The following is a 25,096-nucleotide window of genomic DNA, read 5'->3' on the forward strand; positions in this document are numbered from 1 at the left end:
AGTAAGATAAAAAAAGCACCTGGCTAATGTTATCTTCCATTTAGTATGAAATAACTGAATACATAACAAAATTGAACTGCATTTCATTATATGTGCAGGAAAAAAAAAAAAAAAAAAACTTTCCCACCATCAACAACATGCAGGTCTCTGCTACTTTTAAATAGGTGACCCAGTCAAAGAATAAGTAAAAGTGGATATGCATGTTTTCCATGAATATGGCTCACTTTAATGGCGATTTAGAACTGTGAACTGGAAACTAATGCAAAGCTCAGAAATGGTCATGCTGTCGAGGCCAAACATACAGAAAGGAAAAGAGACATTACAGATCTTACAAGTGGATGGTGATGTGCTGCAGAGAGAGACGGGGGGAGGGCTCTCTAAAACACCCCAAATCACATGTTCTGATGAAAGAGAATGGGGCAAGCACTACAAGCACAAACTCCTAGCCCAACACTGAGATGTGTTAGGGGTTCAGTGCCTGTAGTGGCATCTGTGGTTACAAACACCTATCCCTAAAACGTCCTCCTTTCCACGCTATATATAATGTCACTTTTACTGTCTCAACTTGGTTTTATTGTGGTCATCCTGATATTTCCAAACTGACATGTCAAGTGCTGAATGAGCGTGACACTAATGTCTCAGTTTGACACGCTGCGATCCATTTTCTCATAGTCATCAATAAGCCAACGTTTAAGACACCGTTTCGCACATGTGCAGTGAGTATATGCGGCCACTGACCTTCATGCGTCTTGTTGGACACTGCCGGGCAGTTTGTCCAAGGCAGCGGGTACTGGAAGGAATTGAAGAGGTAGAAAAGGCTCCAGCCGATTATGACATTGTAGTACAAGGCCACGTAGTAGCACACCTACAGAAAGAAAGAAGGGTTAATGGGTGCAGCCACGAAATGGGTGAGGGAGGTCTAAGGAACTCCTGGTGGCAACAGTAAAGACAGACACGTGATCACAGTTCAAGAGTGTTTATTAAACTGTATAACTGGGTTGGAGAAACGCCGAATTTAAACCTAAATCTAAGATGGGAGCAAGCTACGACCATCAAATAATAATAAGGCAGTCCTAGTGGCGCCTTTGTCAAAATAAAAAGGCCTATACAAAAAAAATACTATTGCCAATCCTTACAACTAAATACAGAAAAGTGTGGGATAAGGTTCTTGAGACAGAAAGAAGTGTTCACAAAGGATAAGTCAGGATGTAGTAGCCGGGGGTCACCCGTCCACACGTTTTTAGCACAGGACAAGGTGGGATTCCAGAGCACAGAACCCACATGAGTTTGTCAGCACAAGCCTAGAGTTCTGTTCTCAGGTACCAGGACCTCTGGAGGTTAAGTCTCTTTTCTAACAAAGTCTCTTGCGTCCAAGGACCTGTTGCATGTAAAATAATCAAAGAATTCCTATACGTCTATACGTTGGACGATACCTTTTCCAGCTCTGAATCCCCCTCTTCATGGGGCTCAGATCCACACAGAATTTCTAGCAATATCAGGACCTTGGCTGGTTATGTATCTTGGTTCAGAGGGTCTGATGGGTTAAAAATAACAAAAACAAAGGTTCCTTCTTAATTTGACTTGGGTGAGGATTCTTCAACCCGGTTCCCCCTCTTCCAGGTTCAGACCCCTCTCGGTTGTTTGCTTCCCTCTTTGGGTGATGCTGGCTTCACCGCTGGGTCCCCCTCTTCCGGGCTAACAAGCCTCCCTCCAGGTTCACTATGGCTTGTATTGGAAGGGACTTTTAAACAATCTTCTCTGTTACATTCACAAGTCTAATGCCTTTTTAAACAGTTCTAGGCAACCACCCTTTCTCGGGTTCACTCTTCTCAGCACAAATGTTAATTGGGGCTTTACCCCTTTTTATTGGCATCCCTCCATCGGGTTCACTCTTGCCCATCTTTTCTCTCGTCTTGTGGGATTATCCTCCCTTAACTTTTCGTTATTTGCCGGTCAGAGACTATTGACTGTACAGCGGATTTTGCTAGGCCACTGTATGACCACTGACACCCAGCTCTCGCACAGCCTTCTGGTATTTGTAGCATTGCTAGTGGGGGACTGTTTGTGATGACACCTGCTGTTGGTACCTATGTGCCCCGTTGGATTCGAAGGATTTGTCCTTGAGAGTTGAGGTGATGTTAAAGATCTTGCGTCGCACTAGGTTTAGCTACTACGGAGACTTTGAGCCCCTCCACTCCGTTTGTGACAATATGTATTGGTTGTGTTGAGCTATACCTTGATAGTGCGCCGAAAAATAATGGAATAGGTGAGTAGTCATGATCAGAGTTATAAATTCCTTTTATTTTTGTGATAATAGAGCCTTTATGGATGACACGTGTTTCGGCAGAGCTGCCTTTTTCAAATCCAGGCTTGTTAAATTAAAAGAAAAAGAAAAGAGAATAACATAAGGGAATTGAAAATACACAAAATGAAAAATATATATGTATTTGTATAATCATCAAGCTGAGATATACTACATGCAGAGATATCTAAAGTGCAAAAGTGTAAAGCATTTCTGAATTTGTTAGAAAAACACTGACTTTAAAGGTGGTATAATCACCACTGCACCATTTGTAAAACAAAGAAAAGAAGAAATTGAGAAAAGAAAAATTAGGGGAGGCGGTGAGTCTTGTGATACATTGTGCATAGAGTTCAGAGCGGGAAAAGAGGGAGTTCGAAGTCAGATGCTGGCAGTAGAAGACAGAAGTCTACCTCTATGTATGAGAGGAATAATCAGGTTTAGAAAATATATATAGATATACATGGCAGCTATTTAGTGAAAATACGGGCACTTGTTCTTACCTATATAGTTAGCTCATAGATCACTGCATATTGCATAAGGATGCTGAAATTCACAGGGATGAATCCCTCCTAAATGTAAATCAAAAGAAAAAGTGGTCGGAATAGATTCCAGGGATGTGTTGGCAACATGTTTTTAACAAGTGTTTTTAAGTTTAAATAGAAAAACCCACTATGTAAAACGCGAGCACGCAATTTATAAAAGTAAAACTAGGTCAATCATATGTCATGTTTCAACAGTATAGTTACTATCTAACTGATAATTCGTAAAAGCAACCCGTGGTGATATAAATCATAACGGCTTCAGAATTATAGCCAGACCTCTTGATTGATTCATTAGTAGTTAGGAAGAACTAGCTAGTTAGCTGGAAGGTAATATAGTTTCACTTTTAAACGTGAAGCTGCAAAAATGAAAATACATGGTTCTAATACACGTGCATTTTGGTAAGGCGCACGTGTGAGTTTATGGAAAGCATCAAGTCCCAGAGGAAGCCCCAGTGCTTGCACGCGCAGAGAAAAAGGGTCCTACCTGATACAAAGAAGTCCTCCGTATGTTCGAATGTCCTGTGTTTACCGCGTTGGATGCAATGAATAAAAGTAGAAAGTCCTAGGTCTGTTACAATTACTGGCGGCCATATTTTGGGAATGGGAAGCGTGCTTGGGCTGTGCATAGTGGTATGTATCCCGTTCTGTGATGGGGTTTCCACATTTCCAATTTGGAAACACATACTAATTCGAAGCCTGAGTATGGGTTTGAGCACAGATTAAAAGGAATAATTGTCCTATAGTTGCCTGTATTAGTGTTGAAGTTTGAGAATTAAATAAAGAACACGAATTTGGTGCAAGTACAATTCATTGAATATAGCATGATGAGGCAAATTCGTGGCTGGTCAAATGAAATAAAGTGAATCGTAGTGTGCAACTATTGTTGGTGTTTCCTGCTTCAGGAAAGGGGGATTATGGGAAATGTAGCCAATCTCCAATGTTTAAGTTAAAGGAGGGTGGAAGAAAGAAAGGCAGTTTTAGCAAGAAAGTTAGGAAAGAAATAAAAGACGTATCAAATTACATGATTAGCATAACATAGGTATAGAAGCCAAGAAAATATAATTGGCAATGGGTCATGTTAGGAACCGAAGAGCCAACAAGTAAATTACATATTGTGGTATGTCAGAAAAAATATAATAGTGCATTGAACAAATATAACAAGTTGCGTAATTTTAGAGAAAATGGATAATTTCATTGTCGGAGTTTAGACCCCACTCCACGGCTGTTGACCGGCCACACAATCTTGACATCAGTTGCACATCAGCTTTGAGAATTGTGCCATTTGCACATTCTTACCACGGTAATTCTTTACATTTTTTGCCTTGATTAAACACCATATTATGTTTCCATTACTTCATATCAGATTGCTAGGTATAGTATACTAATCAGGACTTCATTCCTGTTCAGTTTGGCTATTCGTATGACAGAATTCCCACATACTGAGGCACCTCTGTAGCGACGGCGGGATACTTAAGTTCTACATCCTTATGTGGGCCGCTGTATTGATTATTTTCCGCCCTCCATATTTTGGTTAGGTATGTTACTCAATTTTTTTTATCTTACACCTATGACTGTTACGTTTGAACATTGAGCTTGGCATTGATCAGGCTTTGTTTTCTTTAGATTTCTGGTATCTTTTTGGGAATTAGCCATGTTTTAAGGAACTAACTGATGTACGAAGACTGTCTATCTATTTTCACCGCTCCGTCCGGTTCTCTGTTTCCGGCACTTTCTACTCACAGAGGTAACGATTTTTGTATTTCTTCCATATTAGATTGATATAGCCTAAGAACTATCTGTGTGTTGTTTTACCTACATATTTAATTTTCTTTAGCTTATGTTTCACCATCCACGTGATAGATCCCATTAGAGGTAGTACTCCACTAAATTACAGTATGATGGACGTTATACAGTTAATTTTGCAGGAAAAGATGCTTCAGTAGACCTTCAGCCCCTCTCTCGAGCAGGGGCAACCTAGTTAATCTTATAATGTTGCATGAATTACAATGCATATTAGAACATGTTACATTGTTTCAATTCCCTATTTTTTAGGGACAGATTAATGTTCTAAATACAATTAATGCCATTTATTTTTTAACTGTATACATTTAATATGACATGAACAGTCTATGCATTGTGCTTACAAAATTTTCTTTACTGAATTTATGCTTTCCTTTTACATTAAGAGTCCAAGTGTGGCCTTATGAAGAAGAGGAGAACTTCCTCGAAACGCGTCGCTAATCAATTTGGACTCCATTTTTCTTCAATTTGAGCTTTATCTATTGATACTGTTTCTATGCACTGTAAATAATCTTTGTCTGAACTATAATTCTTGCTGAAAATAATACAGCCTGACTATAAAGATATATATTTTTTTATCTCACACTCCTGTGTCTGACCATATGTGTTAGAAACAAATGTATGTACAATGCATATAACGCAGTTTAAACAACTGTATTGGATTAATCCAAACATTTGAAAGTGTGCAGGGGACGGGAGGGTTCCCAAGTTGAATCCTCTTTCTGTTTACGGTAACACTCCACACTATTCTGGCAGGCATGGGTGTGCCGTCCTTTGCCTTTCATTCCCAATTCTAGCCAATGATTCCCAAAGTTCTGCTCTTTCAGGCATGATCTCTGCTTGATCTCCAGCTTAAACTCTCTTTGTGCTTTTCTGCTGGTTCGTGATTCGTTCATCCTGTATCCCTGCCACCCAGTTTTCCGATGCACCGTCAGGCAATGTTTCCCCAGGACTCTCATTTCTGCCAATCTTTTCATTTGAACTTTGGTATTTAATTTGTTCAATGGCTCAATTTATAACATACTTCTAATGATACTGGGCCTCCTCAGACCAAACAATATTAAAACAAATGGACATTTCCTTTATCTTATTTCTTCTTTAAAACTTACTTTGCAAACATTGGCATCACATGTTCACTACTGCTTTTCGTTTTATGTCACCAGCCCTGACATTCTATTCAGAATTCCCCAGTTGGGGTGAACTCATTCTACTCATGTTATGCCCAACTATCTCAAGTAAATAGGCTTCCAATTCCCTTCAAGTATTGATGTCGAAGCTCTTCATTCTCTTGCCCCTTCCCTCACACTGTTCCTTCCCCAGTCTAATCCTAATCAACGGTAACCATGCCTGGTTCTTTGCTCAGCGTTTCTGGGTCTTTTCAGAACGCCACCCTGCTTTGAGCTCCTACTTCCCTTCATTCTACTACCCTTCAAGCGCAAGCTATAGAAACTCTCCAGCCTCACATCCCACTGTTTCCCACATGGCTCAAAATACATGTTTCCCCTTAGTGTTTCCATCAGTAGCTAACCTGATCTACATTCTGACCTTACGTTTCTCATGTGTTTTAGAATTCGCTTGTCTCACCCATATTATTAAGTAGAGTGAGGTTATATGCGCCACTGAATCAAAATATTTACAAATCATAGAAATGGAGACATTGTTACAGGTAACAACCGATTTATCAACAAACAAATGATTGACATTGTGTAACAGAATGGGCAGCATATGGCAACTTCAGTTGTGCCTTGGGAAGTAAGACACCGACAACAGATTCACTTTTGTATAAAAAAGGGTTTATTTTTCTGATATGTCAGGATGGAGTAAGGCCTGACTTGCCCTATGCTAAGGTGGGATTTCCCTACCTAAAGAAACTAAGGACAGTCTGGGTCATTAAGGTCAAATTAAAAGCCTGTCTGTATCCAAAACCTATACGTGCCCTAACAATTAAAAGATATACAATGTTTAGGGATGTCAGCAACAAAAGAAACAGTGTTCCAATATAAAGTTCCGAGCTTCTTCCAGCTCCTGGCTTGCTTTTCAGCTCCCGATCCCCAAGTTCAAACAGTTCCAAAAGGCCTTGGGTTCCTTTCCCCAGGGTCAACACAATTCATAAAGTCTCAGGTTCCCTTCCCCAAGAAGGCAGCTCTTACTGCTTCAACACCACAGTTAGTTCATGTCTCTCAGCTTTCAATAATGATTCCAAATCAACTTTGTAACCTCTCAGGCTTTTCAATAGTTCACATAGATTGCTCCTTTCTTTGATCACTTCAGCACGTATTATACAACACAGTTTCTGTATCTTGCCTTTCCTTGGTTCTTTCCAAGTAGGGGTTACTCGGTCTAGGCGCAGTTGTCGAACCACGCGGTCCGCCCATTACAGGTCACGCAACCGATAACCCTTGGCACTTTGTTATATTCATATGTTCACATTGGACTTCCTTGCCAGCACAGGTTTTCTCTCTAAACCGGTCATTAGTCCACTTTCAATTCCGTTTCTCCTTGGCAGTCTCCCGACTATGCCACAACGTGACTTCCACACAACTCACTTCATGGGGTTTATTGCTCGTCACCACCTTGCTTTCACATTGTCAATTTTTTCTTATCACTTGCTTTCCACTTAGTTCACACGTGCTCATTACTGGCTTTCACTTTGCTCATACTTTCAGATCGTCCATCAATGCTCATTACTAGTTTTCACTGTGCTCATCATTTCACATCCCTTTCTTTTCACTCGTGCTGTATTTTCACATATTTTGCATATATTTTCCTTAGTTCGGTAGTCAAGAATTCAAAAAGTACTTTGCAACTTGTTCAGTATTCAAAAAATGTCTATTCGGTCTCTAAACCCATTCACCATAAGTTTCCATTCGATCAGCATTTTCATCTGCTCAATCACGACACCCTGCAACAAAATATAGATGGAAAAAAACTGCAAAAACTGGAGGGTTTCCATCCCCTCAAAAATAACAATTAACAATTAATAAAATAAAAAAAACATTTTCTTTTAGCTACTAAATTCTAGTGGAACAAGCTCATTTCAAAGAGAATTCTCTTTTGGAGCTTTTTCTTAGTACTATTTTGAAAGTTCCTCTTAATTTGCTTTCCAAATCTGAAGGGCCAGTCCTGGGTGATCCATCTCCTTTGCATAAAATGTTAGTCGGCCTGTAGAATTTTAATTTGCGTTTTAAAGATTGTGAATATTGCTTGTCCTGTACATGGTGCATTCCAAAGTTCAGCATTGAGTTGGCCAGTGGTTGGATTGTTAGCCAAGCAAAGGTTGTGTCTGTGTGTGTGAAGTCTTATTCAACCTGCACCTACCTATGAGTTACATTGCCTTGTGTTGCCTTTGGTTTAACCCTGCTAACAAAACACATCAGATGCGGATGTCGAAGAGAGCTTGCTAATATACGGGGGTCTGTGGCTATTATAAAGACAGCAGACACCGAGAAAGAAAGTACATGCCTGTCATACCATGGAAAGTGTGGACCCAGTGCTATCCCTTCTCCGTGGTTAAGCATCTGCTTCAATGTATAAATCTGCTACTCCCTATCAAATGATAATTTGGCTGCTCTGGTTCACAAATAACTGGGTGCTGCTGATAGGAAGGTTCATAATCCGTTTAATAGGGCTTCTTAATCAGGACTAGATTCTTTTTTTTTATAATTCCATGTACATAGGCGTTTTTATGATGTGGTTGTGGGGTATGACAATGCTGTAATGGTTTTAATGGACTTTCATTGAGCAGTTTTTGCACTTTGACAATGCACTTTTATCTTGACAAATCTTTGCACTATGAGGCAATTATTCAATAGATTTTGTAATTTGAGGAATTCTTGCACTTTACTGTCAATGCACTTTAATCTAGAGGGCATTTTGCATTTTTTAGCCCATACTCTTTAAACATAGGGTTTCTATGCATGTATATTAGTCGTATTTCGAAGGTACAAATGGTGTTTATAAATATGCAATATGGACTCTAGCAAACTTCTTATATAATTTACCATACCTATCTTCAATTATAAGTGCATAATATATTATTTTCTGCACTTTTATTATTAGGCCACACCCCCTTTTTGCAAAGTAAATAAGAAATACAGAACGTGCTCTGAGGAAGTGGGCTGTCTGCTGCTCGCAGCTCAGCCGAGCAGTATGCTCTCACTCCTGTGCCCTGCCTCTGAAACAAACGACATATCACGCTGATACGGTTTAACTGCAGTTTTGTGTGAGGAGTCGCATGCTGAACGCACAGTAAGATTCAGAGTTCAAAGACGTTGTGTGGGAAATATTGTATTGTAATGTGTGGTGAAAACTTCACTCAGAAACCGTTGCGTGCTCGTCTTTAAAGTCTCCGACATTGTTTTGTTTGGTGTCTTATGTGGACAGTGTGACCTGTTGTCAAAACAAGTTTCAATTGAAGGCGATACCCAATTACATGTTTTGTCAGTACATACGTTTGCATTTGGGTGTGCCTTTTGTCAGTTTTACACTTAACTGACTTGGTACAAGTATTGCACGTTTGCAATATGGCGAATAACCTCTGTAGTGGGAAACAAACTAGCGGTCCCTATTATCAAGGAGGGTTCTTTCAAATTCTCAGAGAGTTTAAAGCATTTGACCAATCAAATGGAAGGTCCATTAGATCCCCTCATTGATGCAAGCCATGAATGCATGGTGGTGACTCCAAAATCCCACGAACACATTGCGGGTAAGAGCAATGATTTAAAGACTGTTAAGGAACAAAGTAATTATGCTTGTGCTATTGGGGATTCCACTACTGACAAGTCATTCGCATCAAGGATATGTATGATGGGGATTTGTCCATTCAGCATAGCTTCCTTAGTGTTAGAGAACCAATTCTGCCATCGATGATGGCTAAACCAAATTACAACCCTCCTAGTGACCAAATATCAGACATCTCTATGATGGGGTCCACTGTTTTGATGGAACTCTCTAAGCGTGCACGCCTTTCATTTGGCCCGTCCACGCCAGCCACAAGTGGAAAAGGTGGCATAGAGCATGTTCATTTGCATCAAACGAGTGACAGAGGCTACCTCCATTGCTTTAGCCTCAGCATGTCAATTGAAGCCCTCAATAGATGTGAGCAGCATGAAAATTAGTCCAACTAGAATTACACATTTCAAAGCATGATGCCGAAGGCGTTCCTGATAAGCTAATTCCTAGTACTAACCGAGGGATATGTGGGTGCTCTAGTCCTGTAGAACCACTGTCCCCTCCCAGGATAAATTATGAGCCAGTGGATAAAACCTTCTCAGGACCCTCACCAGTTGCCCACACATCAGAGAATATGGATTTGTAGTTCCCTGTCATGAGTAGGATCTTAAATCTTCTAGACAGGGGGCATGAACTAACTCACCTTGAAAAAAGATCATTAAAACACCCAAACACTGAGCTCATATCAAGCATTAATAAGATTGAAGGAATGTTATATGGCAGCATAAATCAGGTCTCCGTCACCGATAATGCACCTGATCATTGCTCGGTGTGAAAAAACACCCAGTCCAAGGCCTCACAAACTGACTGTTTCGGCACCAAGGTAAAGTTTTCACAAACAAACATTGTAGGGAATGCAGCACTGTTTTAGAAACATTCTTTCTCACAGGCGGTGACTGAGCAGAGAGAAGAAATCGTCTGCATTGAGAATGAGACAGACAAACAAACCCAATGGCCCAAAGTTGACAGACTTGAGGAGATGATAATTAAACTCGCTGATGATTGAACACGTCTGGCCAGTCAAATCGGTTTATCTTTGGAACAACATGACATTCCTTCCTCTACTGCAGTGCTGGACAGTCCTTCAGCACTTGTTCATCTGCTTGAACAGGAGCAGATTGAGGATTTACCGGAAGAACCACTACCTAATGATATTTTGGATAGTGGGACAGATACATATATGAGTGGTTTGGAGAAGGGAGGCTTTATGTCTCGTAAACAGAGACGCCTTCATCAAAGGGCACTAAAATGAATACAAAATGCGAAAAGTACAACTTGTCAACACATTTTTTTTTAAAAACACTAAAAAAAGTAGAACACATTTCCAAACATGCCACAGATACGTCTGTCATTGTAGTGAATGACAGCGCACTGTGCAATGTGGAAGGTGGTGTTGTTGGTCTAGATCAATTAAATGCGGAAAGCAAGTTAGCTTTGCAGCACCATCATGGTGATGGTGACCCAGGGTGTGGCAATAAAGAGGAAATAGGATTGTAAAAAAAAAAGTAAACAAAAAAAAATAAGCAAACCAAAACACAAACACAGGATAAAGCCACTGTTAGTGCAGTGCTTACTAGAGATGGCAAATCAACTGGTGTAATGAATAAATCCACAATTGTCGTAACAACTTTAGGATGTAAACAAACACAATTGTCCTCTTTCTATCCTATTAAGGTGGTTTCCACCAAATTTTTACGGCAGACCAACGACTCAGATCATGGAACGCAACTACAGGGTTATTCAAGCCAACCAAAAGGACTGACTGTAGATTGTAAGATTAAGGGGGGGGGTCAAACCACAAGATCTGATAACAAAAGGAAATGTTGCTGTGTGAACTCTTGACAGACACACAAATCCAGAGTCCCTACACCCTGTATGTCCTTCTGAGCTGGAAGAGACTGGAGAGGACATGGTACGAATGGGAGAACGTGAGGGGGCCTCTAAAAAAAGCCTTGACAATGCCTCATTGCTATACAATCCTTCCACTGTATTAGGATGGCCAAGTGATCCGGCCATACATGGGAATGTACGGTTAAATCGTGAATTCATTTTCAAAGTCTTCTATAAAATTCCTATGTTAAGACTTTTAAATTCGAATGATGTTGATTGGATGAGGCTAACAAATGTTAACAATGGCAAAATCTCTTCAGCAATTGTCTTAAAACAGATTTGGGATTTCCTTTCCAACCAGGCTTTTCACAATTGGGGTTGCAAATAAGTTTGCTATATGATGATAAACAAGCTGTACAGTTTTTGAACTGTGTCACCTATGCCAGAAGCTCCTTCTGTCAAATTAGGCAATGTTGTTGCACCGTCTACTGCCACGTCTGATAATTTTCAACTAGCAGCTATTGCCGCCAATATTAAGGATTGGTCTTGGATAGGCAATTTAGTCAATGCAGTAACAAGCAGCACATCGGGCAATCAGCCACGGTAGGCACAGTAATATCCAGGTGTTCTCCTGGAACGTCTGGTTATCACAACTTTTTTTCGGCAATCATGTCTAACTCTATTTTTGATATTCCGGCAATTATTCTACTACAGGAGACAATGTTCCTAAAGCACATGTCCGTAAATAGGTACTCCACCTCCTCCAGTCCCGCCATAAAACAAGGTCTGGGTCACCCAACAGGGGGTTTAGAAATACTAGTGAATAACACGATTAATGCCAATACAGCGGTTCCTTATTCCTCGAGTAACATTCTTGCCATTGATTTGGAAATGACTGTGGGGAATAGAGAAAAACTGCTGCCGATTGCCCTATATTTCAACCCTTATAAAACGCAATCTGGTTGCGGTTATGAACAGTTTTGACTCGATTTTTGAAAATGTTGTGTTATGCACCAAGTATGAGGGCATTATTGTTGGAGGTGATTTCAATGCGAATTGTAAGGGCGAAATGCGTTATTGTCATGCTCATAAAGGTTCGTATAATAAGCAAAAAGCCTTAACACTTGGACAGCGTTGGAAGGAATATTTTCTTGCTGGAATATGAAGGTTGCAAGGTTTGCCCACGACACTCTTCAATATACATGGCATAGGGATCAATCTTTTTCAACAATTGACGTGTTTGTCATTGACTTGTTTGTCATCTCTGTGAAACTTTTGAAACTATGTTCTCCAAGTATCTCGATTGATATGGGATATAGTGATCACTGTCTTATCTCAATAAATGTTGAATTATATTGGGTTCAGCTTGCTGCTGATCCAGAATTGGCTTTGGTAGAAACAGAGCGTCTCCCGAGCACAATTTGTTTTAACAAATTTCTATATCAAAAATGTATTGATAGTCTGAGCATGATGGTATTATATGATCCGACTGTATCTTACTCTGTACAAGATGATGCATTTGGAAAGCCTTAATAATGCAATTATATGGGAAAGATTGGTCTGTTTGTCTGACCTCTATCTAAACAGGAAGAGACCACATCTTCACTGCTTTGACCCACACATAGCCACTCAAAAAATAAATAAATAAATAACTTTTGTACTGCGAGGTGTCGCAATTCGGTATCAGTTGGCAAATACACATCCACAAAGAAGCAAATTGTGCGTAAGTATTGTAATGCCTGTAGAAGACATCGATATTTAATGCATCTGCATGACAATCAAAAAATAGTAAAACATCTATGTAATCACAACACTAAATCTATTTGGCAGATGTTCAAAATTTCTGGCTCTGGTGTGACTGATAGGGTTTCGTCCTATACCATTTCTGCAAATGTATGGTCTATGTCTATTTCGGAGAATATTAAACTCCCAAGGCACTTCCAACGTCAGTTTACTATAAAGAAATGACATACCCTACCTCGTTTCACATGGTCCATTGATGACATTATCTGGGCCATAAGTAAACTTAATTTCTCCATGGCCTTTGGTCCGGACTGCATTCCGGCTTGTGCTTTAAAAACGGATCCACTTTTCTGGGCCAGAATTTTCTTCTTAAAATTTGAAAATATTTTTAGTACAGGCACCATTCCTCATTCATGGCACATAGCATTGATTTAGCCAATTTATAAAAAGGGTAACTCCGCGGAACCTGGCAATTATAGGCCAATAGCCCTAATGGACTCGTCCTATAAAAAGGTTTCCATACTTTTGCTTCAGGAAATGGAGCAATTTATAAAAAGCAATGACATTCACTCTCAGAACCAAACTGGGTTTCGCAAACAAATGGGCACGCCCATCAACGCCATGATCATATTGCAAAAAAAATGCAGTCGGCACCATTTATATGGCCTCGTTAGACTTATGCTCAGCATTTGACTATTATTCGCGATCTATTGTGGTGTAAACTTAGAAGACTTGGATTCCCTGAGACTATTATTCAGCTATTGGCATTATTACATGCGGATACATATTTCAAAATTTGTATCAATAGTCAAGGTGATGTAACTCATGACATTCTTACTTGCACTGGGGTGAAGTAAGGCTGTAGCCTTGCGTCAACCCTTTTCAATTTGTATTTGGTTGATATTGAATCTATTTGGGATCATAGAATATGTTTTCCAGTGAAGTTTGGCCATTTAAAATTACATTGGCTTGCTTACGCAGATGATTTTCTCATATTTGATAAAACACCTATTGGTCTCCAAAACAAACTACAGGCTTTTTCTAATTTTGCTTTTGATCACAATTTACGTCCTAACGCAGGAAAATCAAAGATTTTAATCTTGTCCAGATTTTTTTTTTAAAAAATCCCTCGCTTCTCCTGGACCATCAATTACATTAAATTGGACAGAATATCTATGCTCAAATACTTGGGTTTTGATATTACTAATGAATTTTCGAAAAAACATTGGCACGACTCATTAATACTAAAAACGAGATCCTTGACTTCTCAACTAAGGATAATTTATCAAAAATACTGCAAATTTTCTCTAAGCTCTGCAAATCAATTCCATTTGCTAAAGATTGAAGCGATACTTCCGTATAATCTCGAACTATGTCTGCATGATATTGATGACATACTAAACTCTCTTCACGGTCGTCTATGGAAACAAGTTTTGAATTTGGCGAATTCGGTCCCAAAATAGAACTTGGTCTTTCGAGCCCATCAGCTCGATTCTTATGGCGTCAACTAAATTCATATGTCAAAATGTTGAATCCTCCCCACAATTCAATCTATGTGGAATTTGAGGATGTTGGCTTTACAGAATCCACATTCAATAAATCTGTTCAAGAAAAGAATGGATTATGCGTTACAATGCATTAACATCACTAAAGAAGATCTACTAACACGGTTGGGGTATTCTAAAAAAATGCTATATCAAATGGATTGGGTTGAGTCTCAAGAAGAAATTGGTTCTTAACTGTTGTATCAGGAATTTGCTTTACACACGCATAAAAGGTTACCCAGGCTGATGTATGTTGAGTGTTTCCCCGATAACAAAATACGTGACATCTATATGCGGTTTCACTTGAATCAGCTTCATTGGAAAGAACGTATTAGTCCGTGGCTGTATTTTACCTCAGATGCCTGTCGCTCTTGCAAAAGAGCTTCGCAAAAGTAATCTGTCAAGCATTTGGTCATCTACTGCAGTCATTTTGAAAAGGACAGAATCACTTTTTTGGGGGGACAAGAACGTGGTGAACTCTGTCCTCACATGAAATTTTATGGATCAAATGTATGAACAATCCCCATATCTCATTTATGTGTGCTTTGGAATGGCTACTATGTAAAATCGAAAATGATCTTTTGCAAAAAATGAATTGTGTTGTAATTGACCAAATTTAAAATAATTCATCTATTCAAGTTTACACAGTGGGATTGACAGCTCAAGAAGATGTGCGTTTTTTAAATTTCATGCTGTCCAATTAATAGTCGGATAGACTAGAAGATGTTTGTTTTTGCCATGAAATGTGTTTAGCAAATTGGATCAGTGACTAAGGCCCTCATTACGACCCTGGCGGAAAGTGACTGACCGGACCGCAACAGCGTAAATAGCGTTTCCGCCATTGCACGAAGGAGCAAAGAGCGGTCCATTCCGACCCATCGGGCACGAGCACCACGCCATGGCGGAAGTGCAAAGTCCGCGATGGCGGAAATGACCCCAAAACGGGCCACACCGCCGCCGTACGTCGCCCTAGGTGCAATACCGCCACCCATCACAGCGGACACCGCAGAGTGCGCCTACCGGAAAGTACGGTGACCGGAAATATACGGAAACGGAAGTAAAAACATGGGCCCGGAACGGGAAACATCCCGCCGTACACCTATAAAACCACTAAAACCACACAACCACTAAAAACACTACCCTGAGACACACCCCAACCCGTCATCCACCCTAGCGAAACCAAGAAAAATGGGAAAAGTAGCGAAGAAAGCGTGCAACCGCAAGCGGCAGGTCCACTTCTCCCGTGAGGAACTCACCGTGCTAACAGAGACCCTCCAGGAGAATGCTGCCGTCGTCTTCTCCACGCAAATGACCAGGACGGCACTTGCGAACAAGAAGGCCATATGGGCTCTGGTGGCACAGCGGGTATGCGCGGTGGGGACCGCACCCCGCAGCAATGCAGAAAGCGGTGGGACGACCTGCGGATACGCGTCCGCAGCATACTCTCTGCCAACCGCAACATTGCCACAGCCACCGGGGGAGGTCCTGAATCACCCATCAAGTTGACCCCCTGGGAAGAAATCTGTGCCTCCACCATCGGAATGGAGAGCATTGAGGGAGTCGGAGGGATGGAGAAAGGAGTGCAGACATCAGAAGAATCAGGTAAGTGGGCCAGATAAAACAATGCTAAATCCACAATGTCCAATAATGTGAAGTACCATGTGTCCACATAGTGCAACAGAAACACATGTCCAGGAGAACGTCCACACACATCGCCCTCATAGCGCACTTTAAAACCACAATAAATACATAAATAATTAAAAACCCCTAAAACACCCACCACACGTCCAGCAGGCACACCCTAACTGCAGGCTGCCAAACAACTGCACCCTCACCCCACACACAAATGAAAGCACCTCCAAGGCCCCGACCCAAATCACCCTCATGTACCACCCCAATGCATGTGATACAATGCCATTCCAATACCCACAGACCCATTAATAACCCTCGCCCTCCTTTACTCCACCACAGGGTCCGATCCAAACGACGAGCATCAGGACACCCCTACCAGCACACCTGCAAAGAGGGCCAAGACCAACGGCCAAAGACCCTCCACCTCAGCTGCACGCATCAAGACACGGCAGCAGCACAAATCAGGTGGCAGCACAGAGGAGGGAACATCAACAGGCACCCCAGCAGCCAGCATGCCCACAACACCACCACCACAGGTCCCCCCAACGGATGCCACAGAAGGCACTGCCTCTGGTGGCAGCAGCACCATAGGTGACACCCCATTGATGGCAGCATGCTCCGACACAGAAGACGGGGATGTCGAAGTCAGATCCATCCATGACCTGTCCCAATCCCCCTGTCTGTCCCATCCCGTACAACATGAGAATACCACGCAGGGGCACCCACAAGACGACGACTGGCCATCCCCCCCAAGCCCTGTGGCAAGGCAACATGAGGTCAACAGCCCCTCTGTGACACCCCCGCAAATGGCCATGGCCCAGCAGAGGCAACAGTCCCTCGACCAGTTAATCGGGCAACAGCAGCAACTGGCCACGCTCCTCAAGGACCATGCCGATGAATGTGGGGGCACTAAGGCAGACATAGAAACATCAACTGAGACACTTAGGGCACAAATGGAGAGAGGTACAGAGACACTAAGGGCACAAATGGAGAGTAGCACCGAGAGCCTGAGAGTCCAAATGGAGAGTAGCACCGAGAGCCTGAGAGTCCAAATGGAGAGTAGCACCGAGAGCCTGAGAGTCCAAATGGAGAGAAGCACCGAGAGCCTGAGGGGGGAACTGCATGCGACGTCCAAAGACGTATGTGCCGAACTTGCCGCAGTGCGCCGTGTGCTCACGGAGCTCTCACAAACCCTTAGGGACATGCATGGACGTGAGCAGGCAGAGACATCATCCGTTGCAAGTTCCGTCCAGGGCAGCCCCCAACGTAGATCTGGGAGGAACCTGCGCTCCACAGGCAGGGGTGCCCCTGACACCCGCAGAGGGGGCTTGCAATAGCGACAGCCCACTGACAATGAGCATCTTTGGACACTGGTGTTCGGGGGGGAGGTAGGAGGGTGGAGGGGGTGTGTTGGGCTCACTTGGGTGGCGGGTCGATAGGGTGTTCAACATGATATCACATATGTCATAAACAAGTGCATGATCAACCAATGAGATGTGTCGACAATGATCTTTATGTACTAGGCCATCCTAGGCGTATAGTCCATATTGTGCATGTACCAGACACACACAGTGCCACGAGTCCCGTGTCCATGTATCAGCCACCAGGCGTGAGTGCTAGAGCATGCATCAATGAGATGCTGACGAATGTCACAGCCCTCCGGTGCCTCGCAGACTCCTTGAGGTGCTGCCACATCCCCACCCTCATCATGACCATCATCAGGTGCTTGCAGTTCTGCGTCAGGGGGCATGGGCACATTTCTACGTACGCACATGTTGTGGAGCATGACACATGCCATCACCATCTTTGCAACCTTCTCATGGCGGTACAGGAGTGCCCCGCCAGACCTGCTGAGGCAGCGGAAACGAGTCTTCAGTAGGCCGAATGCCTGTTCAATGACTACACGGGTACGTGAGTGGGCATGGTTGTAGTCCTGCTCTTGCTGGTTCCGTGGGTTCCGGACTGGTGTGAGGAGCCATCTCTTCAGTGGATACCCAGCATCACCTGTATGTGGACGATAAACGTATGATGTGGAATGCCATTGCTACGTACGCACACCCCCCCCCCTTCCTGCCAGGTCATTGCCGCATCACATACCCCACATCATCATGCATGAAAAGAGACTCACCGAGTAGCCAGGATCTGTTCCCTGCGTGTCGCTCCATGTAGCGTGGTATAGTAGAGTTCCTCAAGACCATAGAATCATGGGTTGATCCAGGGAATCTGGCACAACAATGTGTAATGATCCTGTTGGAGTCACACACCATCTGTACATTCAGGGAATGAAATTGTTTTCGGTTGCGGTACTGGGCCTCCATGGCATGTGGGACGACCAATTCCACATGGGTGCAGTCGATGGCACCAATGCAACCCGGTATGCCGGCAAGTGCATGGAATCCCACTTTAGTGTTGGTAATTTCCTGCTCCGAGCGTGGTAGAGAGATGTAGTCGTCTGCGTGCTTCAGGAGGGCATCGAGCACTTGCAATAGTGTCCGTGAGAACAGTGGCTGAGAAATGCCATGCAACTGTCCGACTGTGTGCTGGTAGGTGCCCGTGGCCAGGAAGTGGAGTACAGACACCACCTTCAGTAGGGGTGGGATGGCGGTTGGGCTGTCTATCATGCTGACAAGGTCAGCCTGTGTCATGTCCACTATTGCGGCTATGGTGTCCCGGTCCAAACGGTAGAGGGTGTGGATCTGCTCATCAGTGAGGTTGAACGGATGTGCTCGGAGGCGTGGGATTGCGGGCTGCCTGCGTGGTGGTAGTGGCTGTGCTGGCGGCCCTTGCGGGCCCTGCCTTGGCCTCCTCCTCCTCCTGCGTCTCCTCCGTGCGGCCGGTTGTAGTTGGTGTTCGTCTTCTTCTTGGAGTTGGAGTACTTGCAGTGCTATCAGGTCCCCCAGGGCCAACATCGCGAGTCCTGCCGGTAGCATTTCGGAGTGGGTGTGGTTGTGGGAGGAGACTGGGTGTGCACTTTATGTGTTTTCAGGCTGTATGGCCTCCACCTGTGGTGATTCATTCCACCTGTGCAAGCTGCTCTCCCCTTTGGGCGAGCACGTCCCGCACACAACGCTGCTATTCGAGGAATGGCATCTTGCTATTGCAATCATGTATTTGTACCCGATGGCCGTGTAACATTTGTTGATATGTACATTCGGCTATGGTCCCATTGTTTCACATACAATCTTTGTAGTCGCGAACAGACTTGTGATGGGTCAGTGGAACGTAGTACTCGAGTAACGGTGGGCCCTCATGCATCACTGTACCGAGTTGCAACGACGGGCGGGGCGTCCCATTAGTGGGTGATGGCAGTTGACATTTTCACACACAGCCGCACTAGATGGATTAATTTGTGATTTCAAACGGCCACAGATGCCTTTTCGACGTGATGTTGCAAATGAGGAATTCGAAGGCCGGCGCTTTCGGTTTTCGGCTAGCGGAGAGGAGATGCCCACAGGTCTGACTGCAAATATAACGTTCTATTGTTCGATGTCCTTGAGACAGAGGCCATGGCGAGGAAGCAATGATTGATATGAATAGTTTGGGATGCGCAATAGTGACGTGGCCGATGAGGCCGGACGTTCCCAAATTCATGTAACTTCACAACACTGAAATTACGGGCTGGGACACTGTGGATTTTGCAGGCTGCATAACGCACAGACTCAATGGAAATTCCGAATGTTTTGTGAGTAAATTTTCAGGCGTTTTTATAACAGGATAAGGGAATGATGAATGGATGCATGGGCAGGTGATTTGATACAGGGTTTGCCATGTACAGTGCTTCTTGGAATCTATCCGCCTCCCCTGCGCTATGTGATGCAGGGCTGCCATAGTGGGACCATCGTCTATCTGGCCTTGTTGAGCCCTCCCTGTCTTGACGCGCCTTCAGACACTTGTGTCCATGCACGTTAACATTCCCATCTGATGGAATCTGTTTTGACAGACGCATGCACAGGTACACTCGTTTGTGATGGTGTTTACACCTCGATATAGATAGTTATGAGTCGCAAGTGGTTTTGGGGTGGTGATGATCCTTTGGAGTGGGCTAGCATGCATATGGCTGTGGATTTAGTGTGATCATTGGAGTGAGTTGTTCGAATGTACTTCTGATGGCCATTCTGTTCTTTTTCTTTTCTTTTGGTTGACAGGTATCTCCTCCCCTTTTGCCACTGCCATCTGTATGCCACTCCTGCAGATGGCGTTTACTCACGACACCTGCTGCTTCGTGTTAATCAGTGGAGCAGCATTACGATCTTATGGGACGATCGCCAATGGCCCACATGCCCTTACGCAGTACTAGTGGCTCGGAGCAACATTTTGGCCTTTCAGTTGGACTAGTGCCTCCCCATTGGGACGGGCCTGCGGTTCTGTGCGCTTCCATGTTGCCTTTTCGTACGTGAATGTGGCTCTGTGTACCATGATGGAACAGGGCGTCACACAAGTAGTAGCTGGTCATTCCTTGCGGATGCAGCCCACAATGGTGATATGTGTTTTGTAGTTCATGGACTAATGGCTGTATGAGCTTGGTGATTTAGTTGTGCATTAAATTTCTATTCTGATATGGGACGTGTAGCGTTCTTCTTTGCGAGTGATGTGGCATGTTCCTATTTGGGGAGCGATGTATTGTGAGGAGATCTGCATTGGGTTCCGGTTTCGGAGTATAGTCGCGTGGTACTGTGCTGGGCGCGTTTGCCTACGGAGCCCAGTGAGGTCAGGGATGGGGGCTGCCAATATGACTGTTTGAATGTTGTCATGCTCAGGGGCGGGGGATTGGGTTTTGTGTAACAGACGCCGGTCAGCCAGGTGGACTGGTGGAATGTTGTGATTTTCGGAATATTGCTGGTCACAGGTGCCTGTGTTTGCGTGCGTTTCGGGGGGGGGGGACTGTGGTCATGTCCATTGGAATGGCTTCTGTATTCGTGCCATCTGTGCCCTGCAGCTCCCATTGGCCCCTCTTGTGAATCTTTTGTTCGTTGGCATGCATGGGTGACTTGTACATTTCACTGGTTGCATTGTGACTTCATTGCACCTACGAGGAGTTGTACTTTGTGGGCAGGGAGCGGTGTACAGGCACTCACTGGGGCCGTTTACGGTTGATTCGCGATGCCGTACTTCTCACCATGGCGGAATGGTGCTTTCCGCCATGCTTGATGGCGTTAGGTACATGTCCGCTAGGGTCGGAATTCGCGTACCCTTGCGCCATGGTGGTATTTACGGTTTGGCATGGCGCGCGCGCGCGTACTTGGTGCAGTTAGCGTTGACGTTCACTACGGTGTCGCTAATGGCTTCGTACTTTGCGGTGGCGGGTCATAGTCGCACCGAGCGCTATTCGATGGCGGTATTGCATCTCCGCCATCGTTTTCCGATTTCCGCCAGGGTCGTAATGAGGGCCTAAGTGTTTAGTGTGTCAATTTATGTTAGGAAGATTTTTAAATTGAAATCGTAGAAATGTGGTATGTGTTGTGTTGGTTTGGATTTTTGTTATAAGTTATGTTGTTACATGTATGTAAATTTCTTAAGTGTGAAAAGTTCTTTTGTAAACTGAAACACGGTATTAATTTTAAAAAAATATGCAATATTGGAAATAAAAATAATTTAAGTTTTAGAAGTAAAGTAGTAAGTAGTTCATTGCAGAGGTGGAACAGGTCAGATTAAATATATTGGTACATTGCAAGTGTAGAAAAATAATAAAAATGATACACTGTATACAAGATGCCCACAGCATATTGTATATCTGTGGTAGCATTTCAATTGTAGGTTTTAATGTATTGTCGCTTAAAATCAATATAAAGATACATCACTCATGTGTGATACAGAGGCCCCTTACATTAAACACCCCATATCAATTGCTGAGAGGGGACCAATCCCTCTTGTCCCACAAAGTAGGTTGGGGTCTACTGTTAAACTTATTTAAGCACCAACACTGACAAAGTATCTACTTTATGGTTTCACAATGGTATTCAATGTTTTACATATCTACACCTCACTCCCATTGTAGGGACATTAAGACCCACAAATAACTGCCCCATGTTTATAGTAATAGCCTAATTTTGATGGCCATGAAAAATGTCATGGTGCAGGTAAAACGTGCAGAGAAAAATCTTTGTGTTTTAGCTCATTTGTGCAACTTTGATCAGGATTCCCTGCCAAACAATGACAAGAAACACATAATCCACTAGGAACTTACCCCTACTGATGGAGAGGGCATGTATCCATATGTATTATTCCTAAACTTTTGAGTCCGTAGGGATACAGGGAAATGGCAGCCACCATGGGGTATACCCTACTTTTGATAAATGGCAACTATCGAGTGCTTTCTCGCCACATTGTTTACAACTTTTTTTTTTAAATCACAGATGGTAAATTTGGATTAGCTAGATAGATGTGCGTGCTGGGGTCTCTCCCGTTTTATGTGGTAAGAAAAGCACGAACATATCTTTAGTCGTCAATAAATCATTTTAATTTGATTTTGAAAAAATGTCGGCAAACCTTCATAGGAACGCCACCATGTATTTAGAGGGTGGGAGCGATATTGCAGACCCCCATTGTGCAGTCATGCGCACACAGAGGTCTTGCAAAGGATGATGGCATGGAAAACCAGGAACCACCTGGATTTGCATGCCATCATCCGCTTCCTGTGGATAATTATCCAAACCTGCCAGATATGACCCCAGACAAAGACGCACTCCAAGTCCACTTCGCTGGATTATATGCCAGCATTTAAAAGCGCTTGAAGGTTTCAGAACTACAAAATATATAGAATCAGTTTGTTCTGATGATGGAGTTAAAGACTTGGAAGAGGTTGACTGGTTTTTTGATTGCTTTCTCACCATGCCTAAATCATAGAATATTAACTAAATAAAAACAACCGAAAATATAGAAAATGGAGATGCACAATATACATACAGGATATAGGTGTCCTTCCCCCTTCCAAAGGGAAATCAAATGACAGTGGCTTTAATCAATGCAGTCCCTTTCATTAGAAACCTCTGTTCATTAAGGTACGATAGCTCAGTGCCACCTGCGGATGAACTGTGTGTTGCCTGCACATGTTAGAAATAAATTAGAAAAGGGCCTACTCTGCCTTTATTTTTCTATGGTTTATATGGGTAAACTTAGAATGGACACCAACAAGATCATGTAACAGTTGTCTTTTGTGACTGGTGTGCAACATGAAGCAGACACAAAGTGTCAAACAATGGATGCGCAGTGCCAACACTGGGCAGTGCAGAGTATCGTCCACCATAGACGCCTACTTTCAGTCGACATCCTAGGAGCTCCCAGCAGCCCTACAGAGAAGGGGTGTATCAGCCACTTTTACCCCCACAAAAATAGGCAAATACCTCAAAAAAATAAAAATAGGGAGTACAAATACTCCCAGCAAACAAAGAGGAAGGAGATGCATAACATCCCGACCTCCCACCGCCCTGCTTCCCCTACGCAGCCCCATGGATAGGTTGGGACCAGTAGTAGACTTGGTGCCACAGGAAGAAACTATTACTGCCTGATTTGAAGAGATTAAAATGCATCTTTAAATGTCAACGAACAACTAGGTGCAAAAACAATATTTGTGCTCCCATTGGGAATGGGATTTACCAGTGTGCACATAAGGAGACTTACAGAAGCACAGAGGGAAGTTCTGTTAGAAGGGCGGACTCGTGCCTCCTGCCTCCAACCACACTAGCATGCAACATTAAAGTGCAACTAGAAGAGTAAACATGAACTCACCACACAGCTGGCAAAGCCAATGCCAGCAAGGCGGGGGCTTATGTGTTTCCAGACCCCGATACTGCCCTGCCGAATGCTTTGACCCGCGGCCAGCTCCAGGAAGAAGAGCGGGATTCCAATGAGAACAAGGAGCAGGAAGTACAACAAGAGGAAGGAACCTACAAACAAAAAAGGGAAATGGTGAGCAATAATTAAAAAAAAAAAAAAACATAACAGGATGAGAGGAATAGGAATATATCATTGGGGAAAGTGTTGCTTGAGAAGACCGCCCCCCCTAACATGAAGGAAACATACCGCACAAAGGAAGTGATCCCCCCTGGTGGAGAATTGGTATCCCCTTTACTTCGCGTCCAAAACATCCCCAACACATACTGAGTCAGTCTACCTTCACCTCACCAGACATTTAGTCATACCTTTACTTCTCTGTGCCTTTACTTCGTCTGCATCTTCACAGGCAATGCATGTGGTTACAGTTAGTGCTGAGGTTAAGGGGGTAGAATATTGGTGCACGGGGGAGAAGGGTGTATAGTGGGTTCCCGCTGTAATGACGAAGTGAATGCCAGGGGAAGTGAAAGACCGGAGAAGTAAATGTGGCTCCGTGAATGTATGGAGAAGTGAATGCAGGGGACGTAAAGACATACAATCGGATAATTGAACCTGTCATAAGGGGGAAGTGCCTCTTACGCCCCTTCTCCATCTACACAATACCAATATTGTTGGAGACACTTTGATCAGAGGGGTGATGATGGCTGCGTCTGTGCCCTTAGTCCCAGAGCAGACAGCACTGCTCCAGTTAGAGCCGGGTGAATTGATGCACCTAGGGATAGAGAATGGTATTCCGACTGTATTCAGTTGCGTTTGGATTGTGGCTCCAATGAGCTTAGCTAGGTGCTCTCCTACTCCTTTTTCTTAAGTTTATGTACCAAATGGGCATTCCAAGCTGGCACAGCAGCACACCATCACCTTGTACATGCTGTGCTTTTCAGTGCACTGCTAGGATGGGCCCAACAGCAACTGCTCCTTTTGGTTCAAGCTCTTATTATTCCCGCCCTGCTTCCACCAAACTCCCAGCTTCTTGGCCAATGTGGCCACACAATGATAGCATTTTGCACATTTGCACTTTTTAGATCACAACAGCGTGGAGGGCCTACTGGGATTCACCATATATGCTTTCCCCAGAAGGCAATGGTCCATGCAATCCCAGGGAGCGCACTTATCACAAGTAAGCTGTTGATGGGGACGGAGTG

General features: G+C 43.5%; 1 protein-coding gene across 2 annotated transcripts in view; it reads right to left on the minus strand.

Moving 5' to 3' along the window:
• LOC138452915 (sodium-dependent neutral amino acid transporter B(0)AT2-like) overlaps positions 1 to 25,096 on the minus strand; it is a 228,598-nt gene that overhangs the window by 86,135 nt on the left and 117,367 nt on the right. For both annotated transcript variants that reach the window (XM_069605263.1, XM_069605265.1), the window contains exons 3-4: positions 23,850 to 24,007; positions 739 to 865 (exon numbers count right to left, since the gene is read on the minus strand). In XM_069605263.1, coding sequence (XP_069461364.1) covers positions 739 to 865; positions 23,850 to 24,007 — 285 coding nt within the window. The remainder of the gene's footprint in view (positions 1 to 738; positions 866 to 23,849; positions 24,008 to 25,096) is intronic.

The sequence above is a fragment of the Ambystoma mexicanum genome, chromosome 1p (assembly GCF_040938575.1).
Source record: "Ambystoma mexicanum isolate Mex_15411 chromosome 1p, UKY_AmexF1_1, whole genome shotgun sequence".
Lineage (NCBI taxonomy): Eukaryota > Metazoa > Chordata > Amphibia > Caudata > Ambystomatidae > Ambystoma > Ambystoma mexicanum.